At 36.5% G+C, this 8,568-nt stretch overlaps 1 protein-coding gene across 1 annotated transcript; it reads left to right on the forward strand.

Annotated features, from left to right (window-relative positions):
- The first annotated feature begins 281 nt into the window (after positions 1 to 281).
- Positions 282 to 7,706, forward strand: LOC119791243 (interferon-induced protein with tetratricopeptide repeats 2-like). The gene is made up of 2 exons (XM_038297241.1): positions 282 to 354; positions 6,022 to 7,706. Exons 1-2 carry the CDS (start codon positions 350 to 352, stop codon positions 7,322 to 7,324), a joined length of 1,308 nt encoding a protein of 435 aa, XP_038153169.1. The 5' UTR covers positions 282 to 349; the 3' UTR covers positions 7,325 to 7,706.
- The last annotated feature ends 862 nt before the right edge of the window (positions 7,707 to 8,568 follow it).

The following is an 8,568-nucleotide window of genomic DNA, read 5'->3' on the forward strand; positions in this document are numbered from 1 at the left end:
GTGACACCATAACATTTATTTTCCACACTCATAAAGACATAAAACAACAAACAGCTGTGCATATCTGATCAGAACCCTTAATAAGCATAACCATATAACCTTAAGACTTTCATACCGTCGGTTATGGCCAGAATCCATCTCAGTGAAGTTTTGACCTCCTCCAGGAAATCAAAATGTTGCTGCTAGTTTCTACTTCATAGGAAATGAGAGCATAAACCTTAATCTTTACCTAATAAATACCAGGACAGGGATTACATATCTTTATGGTGCTGCACCTTTAGGATGAGAGAATAAATAAGAGCAGAATCTGAGAAGCTTTTATTCACCAGAGACACCAAACAGCTGGAAGATGAGGTGAGTCACTCTTTCTGCTGATTTTACATGTACAGGTTTTCAGTTAGTCAAGATTTAACAGTAATTTGTTCACAGAGTTAATATCAAACTAAAACTGGAGCAGTTTCTGTTTAAAGCTCCTTTAAAAACATCCATCTGCTCATCATTCTGATGCTGATCATTTTCCAGACAGAAACGTCTGACTGAACAGACACCAATGATGGATCGTTATGTAGGTTCTGCTCTGACTTTATATCATTCAGTATTTGTCATAGTCATAGTTTATGTTGTCCTGTGAACACACACCCAACTAGCTTTGTAAGGACAAATAATGAAAGTGTGATTCAACCTCAAATTATGGTTAATTAAATAACTGTGCACAGATATGGAATACATTCACAACAACCTCCATTCAAAATATAAACATTTATTAACAAAAATACCTAAACTCCAGGTCTAACATATTTTAGTTAAAAACCCTTAACTAATGAAACTAAAATAAACCAAGTAGCTACTATGTTCACATAGAAGAAAAATGCTAATAAAAATAGTAATATTAATTATAATGATGCAATGATATCTCAGTTCAGCAGGGAGTTTGTGCTTGAGGGTTAAAGTTTAACTTAAAGAGATTGGAATGAGGTCAAATTAGCTTTAAATCTAATTTAGAGCAACTTTAGTTTTCAAGCCATTTTACAAAGCAAATCCAAGAAGTAAATAAATTATTTTCTGGTAAATAATATTTCATAAAATGATTTTTTAATTCAAAAATCAACATCCGTTTAGATAATTGATCTCAGAATTATGTGATGGTTTCAGGGACAATAAACTTGAGTAAGAAGCCCAGCTAAAGAGGGTTTAGCCTCTGGTTAGATATTATTTAGTCAGCAGCACGTGGTTGCATTAGCTTTACTGTTCACCTTTGGAACACAGGATAACATTTGAAATAACCATAAATCATGAAAAATTCAAAATGTTTTGCATGTTCAGTGATGCTTAGGGCAGCTGCTGATTTCATAGCCTTGCTGGGATGCTTGGTTCTTTTGGATGATTGAGGGATCATAAGTCCCTCTCTGACCTTTGGCTGAAAGGTACTCCTGCAAACGTGAAGAAAGAACTTTGCAGACAGTCTGTTCAAAGCAACCTGGTTCTGAAAGTATTTTGCAGGTCTGCTGAACTTGACTTAACCTTCTGAAAAGTGAAATCCTTCAGCATGCAGTGAAAGCCAATCACATATCTGATAATGCAGCCTGGGCAACGTCCACAGGAAGAGAGTGAGAGGTGGGATCTCAAGCCTTTATAGGAAGCACAGTAAGAGGCCTCATACTGTATAGGCCTTTCCCAATAAGTGGCTACTGCCTCGCCCTACCTACTTTTCACTTCAATTGTGTGAACCTGCAGAGGGTCGGCCATATTAAACCCCATCTTAAAGCAATTAGATATGGGTGTGAGTGGTTTATGAGGCCTTTCACAGATACCAAGGACCTGTTTCCCGCTCATGCAGCAGGTGCAGCACCAATTTGTGGTCGGCATGGAGAACGGGATGTAACTTCTGCATATGCATTTTATACATTCACTGAGTAGAGAAACACCTCACCAAAAAATATACTTTCAAATAGGCTTTATGAATCATTTTGTTAAAGTTGGAATTGTTGTGAAAAGCTATTATAGTTTGCCAGAAATAAAGTCAAAAATAATTCCTCAAAAAAATGTGGGTCTGATTGACCTTGCAGGGTGCAAAGGTTAAACTCAACAGTGCATATTGATTTACCTGTAGATGCAGAAGTATTAATGCACATAAGGTGTGTGCAGGATCGTAGCAAGAGTTTAGAAACTACTGAGGTTGACTAAAATATTTTTATAAAATAAAAAAAATATAAAAAGTACTTTATTAACTGACGTCGTTTTGGTCTGATATATCTACCACATTGGGCTTGGCCTATAGCTGCACCACTGCTCCTAATCCACAGTCTGCAATTTTTTTGGTGTCCTTCAGACTACACACTTGCCCAAGGTGTTAAAAGGTGTTGTTTCATTCACAAGCCTGCTGGCCCATAAACTGATTTTGCTTAATTGAAAACTTGCCCATCCTCCTTCACATATCCGCTGGAACCCGGAGGTACTCCAAAATCTGAAGCTTGAGAAACTCAGATTCTCACTTAAATGTTCTGTGAAATCATTCAATTCCACCTGGGACCCTTTTCTACGACACAAGAATCTCTTAATTATAATTCTCAAGAACTGGGGGTTTAGTAGAGAGGGTGTTTTATTTATCTCTTTGTTTATTTATTTGTTTATGACGTTCTGATGTGTATGTATATATATATATATATATCCATCCATCCATCCATTTTCTTTACACGCCCGTCCCAAGTGGGGTCGCGAGGGGTGCTGGTTCCTATCTCCAGCAGTCAATGGGCGAGAGGCGGGATACACCCTGGACAGGTCGCCAGTCCATCGCAGGGCAACACAGAGACACACAGGACAAACAACCATTCATGCACACACTCACACCTAAGGACAATTTAGAGAAGCCAATTAACCTAACAGTCATGTTTTTGGATTGTGGGAGGAAGCCGGAGTTATATATATATATATATGAGTTATATATATATATATATATATATATATATATATATATATATATATATATATATATATATATATATATATATATATATAATAGAATAGCAAATCAGAAGGATAAAAAAAATATGTATATGTATATACATATACATATTTCTTTTTATCCTTGTTTTGGGGTGTTTACATACAGATGTGCCACTAAATGTATCATCTTTCTACATCTTACTCTGTATGTTATTGTTTTAAAAAATGTTCAATAAATATAGTTGAAAAAAAACGTACTTTATTAACTAATACGTTTATTTTAGTTTTACTGTAAAAAAGTAGAGGGATTAATTTAATGAATAGAAATATTAGCTGTTATCGAAACCAAAGATCCACAACGTCTCATAAAATAAGCAGAAATAGGGGCAATTTCTTATGTCTTTGCGGCTTTTGCATTCACTATTTTGAGAGACATTTCCATACTGCCACTTGTAGCCAAACAACAGAACTGCATTCCTCACTCTTCTTACTCTTATAAATAAATTTTTACTTTTTCTTCTTGTTTTTTTAACCTTTTTCACCTAACGTGGGGTCACTCTTGTTTTCAGAGTTGAGCTGAATGCTGGACCCTTCTCTGTGTCCACAAAATCCACCTAGAATATAACACTTCGATTGTTTGCTAGATTGGTGCCATTCAACATGGACACACTTGAAGTAAAATCCGCAGAAACAGTAATCCTTTTGGGTTACATAAACTGTATTTAATTGGATTGATTGATTAATTATTTATGTTGCTTCCAAAATGCAGCTTTCTTTAGAGAACAGGACCATTAAATAGCTAGAGTCGACCGTCCATCCGTCCATCCATCCATCTTTTCATCATCTCTGAGCAGCTTCTCTGTTCTTGCTTCTCTGTTCTATGCTACCACCACAGGGATGGCATGAATATTTTTTTAGTAACCCACTACATAGAGGTCCTGAGTTCACCAAAATTAGCACTAAATTAAGTGGGTAGAAAAAAAATGGCATTTGCAATAAGTGATTGTGTTGTGGGTGAAATACAAAAATTGCAAGTGGTACTGATTCTACTCCTTTAATATTATGTGTGATACAGCCAGAATCTGAGTGTCTGCAAAGAAAGATAAAGTTCTAACCAATGAAAATGTAAGAAACATTTAAAATTATTTAAAAGTCAATCATAACAATAAATAATTTACATTGCATGTAACATCAGTATATCCGAGTGCTACAAACAGAAGTCAAAACTGTGGTGGTAGACATGCGCAAACATACAGCAAATAGCAAAAAGAAACGCAAACACGTGTATTATGCAAACTCCAAAGCAGCAGGGAAAATAAATACAATAGAAAATGCTGCCATTTAAAAAATGTTGCAACCCCTGAAAATAGAAGCCAAAACCGACAGTCAACAAAATAAATGCTATGAAAATGAAACATCTGGACCTACTTTCAGGTTTTGTAAGTTGCTTAGCAGTTGTTATTTACATTTTTTTATCAGAATATTTGATGGCCCTAAAGGCACACACGTAGAAGTAAGTTTAAGCACATTAATGCCTTTTGACATTATGTAAAGATGTGGTCTGGGTGAAAATACATTTGGATGTTTTTTTAATAGACAAAAACCTTTTCAAGATCAGTTGCTAAGTTTTTCCTGGTTTAGACTGAAAACTAGAAGATGAAAACCATCCTTCTCATTGCAGCTTTGTTCCACTGTGTCAGTTTGTCAGATGAAATACACAGAAAACTGTTGTAAAATTAGTTATTTGTCATTTTGCTTTCAACACAAGTCTAGAGTTGGTGAGGATTTTTTTTTTTTTTTTTATCTCTGGAACATTTTAGAGTCTGGATAAAGCTTTGTTTTGATTCCAAAAGACTTGAGCAAAAGCCCAATTTAACCCAATTGCCGATTTCAGATATCATAACATCAGGGGTGTCAGGTCTAAGCACCTAAAACATCATACATACATACAGGGAAAGAAAGAAGGCACTGAGACAAGTAATTTAGTTTTACTTGTGAGGATAGTAGGAAGAGACTTCAGAGTTTACAAATCTCCAACCCACTCTGCTGGCCTTCAGCTTTCTCCTCACTATTTATTGAAGTCATGGGATGTCCCTAATTACACAAGTTGTGGTTTTACTAAGGGAAAGGGAAACAAAATGATATTACTTTAAACCTCAGCACATATGTTAAAACAAAGAATGTGGTTGTTTTACAAATGAATTGTTCCAAGAACACATGTTTAGAAGAAACATGTGATAGAGGATGTCCAGGCCTCTTTCACAACACGTCCGTTGCATGACCTTTATCTGGAACTATCTTTAGCAAGAGTTAATAAACGATGAATCACACATTATACATCATAATAGTTCATTAGTACACAACCTATGAAACACAAACAAAGTAAGAGCATAAAGAAAATATTTCTAACAAGGGGCAGGACAGACCTCACAGGATCAGAGCTTCAGATACTGGACATGACAGAAATAACCAAAAGCTACATTAAAAAAAAAACCTGGATGTTCCAGGAACAATGAAACAGATGTTTTTCCTAAATTTTTTTTTTTTTACTTTCTTTTTCTGTTAACCAAAATATCCACTTTGGGGTGGCTGTTTGCTGTTTATCTTCAGGTAACATAGAATACATGTCAGATTAAATAATACTACTTATACTTCAGCGATAGTATCTAGGTGTTACTTTATCGTATATCTTTTACCATGTCCGTTGGTTGACCGGTTCTTTTAAAATCTCTTTGCAGGTGATGAAGCAGACTGAAAATGTTTTATCGTTATCTCCCTTTTATCTCCTCTTTCTTTCATCTTTTCTCCTTTTTTTCAGTTTGTCCTTTTCTGTACTACCTACATTGCAGTGTCCATATAATCTGTAAAACTCCCGGCATAATTATAATAAAGCTATTTATATGCATAAATCAAGTGGAAATCACAATGTGATAGCCGCACTCCTCCACAAAATCTGTTGGGCTCTTTTTGGCATCAAGACAATTATTCCTATTGCCACATCGCCAGACAGGACACTGTTAAAATGAAAAAAAAAGAAAATAGTAATAATAATTTCTGTCATGTTTATTGTGTCATCAGTTCTACTCAGAGTCTGGAGAACAAACTGGAGGCACTGCAGTGCCATTTCACCTGGAACCTTGATCCTGGAAGTCGCAGACTTACTGTTATACGAAGTATTGTGGAGGACATCGGCACAGAGGAGGGAAACGTCTGGCTGGGTCACATCTACAACCTGCGGGGATTCCTCCAGTATAAGCTGGGCTCCTCTGAAGAGGCCCTGAACTTTTTCAGCCGAGCCACTGAGACCTTCCAGCGTCTTAAAAACTCTGATGAAGGTCCCTGGTTGATGGTGAACTTTGGGAATTTTGCTTGGCTGCACCATCTTATGGGTGAAGATGAGAAGAGTCAGGATTACCTTTTAAAGCTTGAAGCTCTGATGAGTAAATACCCGGCTCCAACTAAAGAAGAGCTCCACCCAGAGGTCTGTGCTGAGAAGGCCTGGACCCTGATGAGGTTTGACAAAAAGAAGGCTGCCGAGCTCTTCCAGAGAGCCATAGAAATGCAGCCAATCAAAGAATGGCAGAGCAGCTGGGCCATATTAAAAGCAGAGGCCCTCAAAGGAAACATGGAAGACATGACTTCTGATGTCTTTCAGAGAATAAAATCTGCTACAGAAGGAGATCCAGAAAACTTATATGTTGCTGCTCTTTATCTGGAGGCACGAGCTGCAAATAAAGAACGAATTCAGAATGAAGCTCAAGCATTGGCTGAAAGGGTACTAAAGAGGTCTCCAAGCAGTTACAGTGGAATGAGACCATTACTGCGTCTTTACAGGAATCATATATCTAAAGATGCAGAAGTTGAATTAGCTGAAGAAGCCCTGAAGAGACATCCTGGCTCACGTTATTTAAAGAGATTTGTTGCCTCCTGTTTGACGACAAAGATCCTTTCTCCAGACTACAAACCTCAAGACAAAGAAATCAATAGAGCAATCAAACTTCAGAGGGAAGTGATTGATTCTTATGGTGAATCTAATCCTAGAGATAAAATAAATTTAGCAAAGTTATTAGTAAAGGCAGGAAATCAGGAAGCTAATAATATTTATAAAGAGCTACTGGATAGAAAAGACCTGGATTCAGCAGAAAAACAGATGCTTTACAATTGTTATGCAAAATATTCATTCTTCAATAAGAAGGATAGTTGCGGTTCTATACAGTACCATATGATGGTTGCAGAGATCCCGATAGAATCCAAGTATCGACGGACAAGCGTCACAGAGCTAAAGAAGACCTTGTACAGAAGCAAAGACCATGAAATTTGTGAACGGATCAAAAAGCTTCTGACTGGCCTGGAAAATCAGCCTGAAACACAGAATCAGTGAATTCTAGAAAAGTATCTGAGAGCGCAGACCTCTGCAAGCAGCACATTTTGAACCAAATTGTGACTTACACATACAGCTAAAAGTTGAATAGGACCTGGATCATTGGCAATTTAAATAAAGTTTTCCGTAAAATATATAAAATATGTTTGTAAGTTTTCAATTGATTCTGCTAACAAACCAGCAACGTTCCCTTTTCCTTTTTTTTTAGTAAAATACCTCCCAACGCAGAGGCTGTCAATTGTCACTGCTGCCACCCTCTGGCTTAGTGGGGAACTGCTTGTTCCACCAAAAACCCCAGAATGTTATAGTATCTTAAAAAAAAAATCCTGTATCCAGACTATAATGTGCATCATCAGCCAACCTTTGATAGATTTTTACTTGGCATGAGATAAAGACTCATTTCAAATCTGTCTATAACTCTTCAAATAATCCTGACACACAAAGACACACAAACTCTCCTTAAAAGATAACTTCCTTGGCAGAGGTTATTAAGGAAATCACAACCTACAGGTAGATCTGCAGCCAGATGTAGTTCTGCAGTGTTCATACTCAGGCCTTTTGAATTCTAAGGTCAATTAATGAGAATATAATTAAAAGGTTTACTGCAGGTTCTTTTCGTTTTTCAAAGCTTAGAAATTATTTATTTAAAATGTTAAAATACAATAATCATTTTCTATAACTCATAATTCAATATCATCTTATAACTGAAATCCCTATCAAATAAACAAGGAAATAATCTGTTAATGAGAAAAAACATGATTGAAAATGTTGAAAAATAAAATCTGAAGAAAGTTCATAGAAATTGAGAAAAATAATAGAAATCTGCAGAAAATAATATTGAGCGAAGACTCAGTGATGAAACATCTTGAAGATGGTTGTTGATATGAGGCACAAGTGGATGTCTCTTTTATAGAAAATAGTTGAAACCTAAAACTTTTACAAGCTTGAGCTGTTTTTGTGTCCACTTTTTTCTTGCCTGTTTAAAGCTCTGTCTGCATTTTCATTGCTTCTCCTCCTCAGTACTTTAAACCAGTGATTTTCAATGCTGGTACTCAAGTACCATTGCCTTGCATGTTTTAGAATTAGACCAAAGTCGGGTGTGAGAATAATTAACAGGCTTGCAGCACTTGTAGTCCCAATCCCAAACCGGCCCCTAAGCACTAACCCTCTGTTTGCTGGTTCCCGTCGAGGGTCTGCCACATTAAGCAGGACAAATAGAGCATTCAGCCCTTAAATAGTGAGGC

The sequence above is a fragment of the Cyprinodon tularosa genome, unplaced genomic scaffold (assembly GCF_016077235.1).
Source record: "Cyprinodon tularosa strain WSP-4 unplaced genomic scaffold, ASM1607723v1 ctg385, whole genome shotgun sequence".
Taxonomy (NCBI): Eukaryota; Metazoa; Chordata; class Actinopteri; order Cyprinodontiformes; family Cyprinodontidae; genus Cyprinodon; species Cyprinodon tularosa.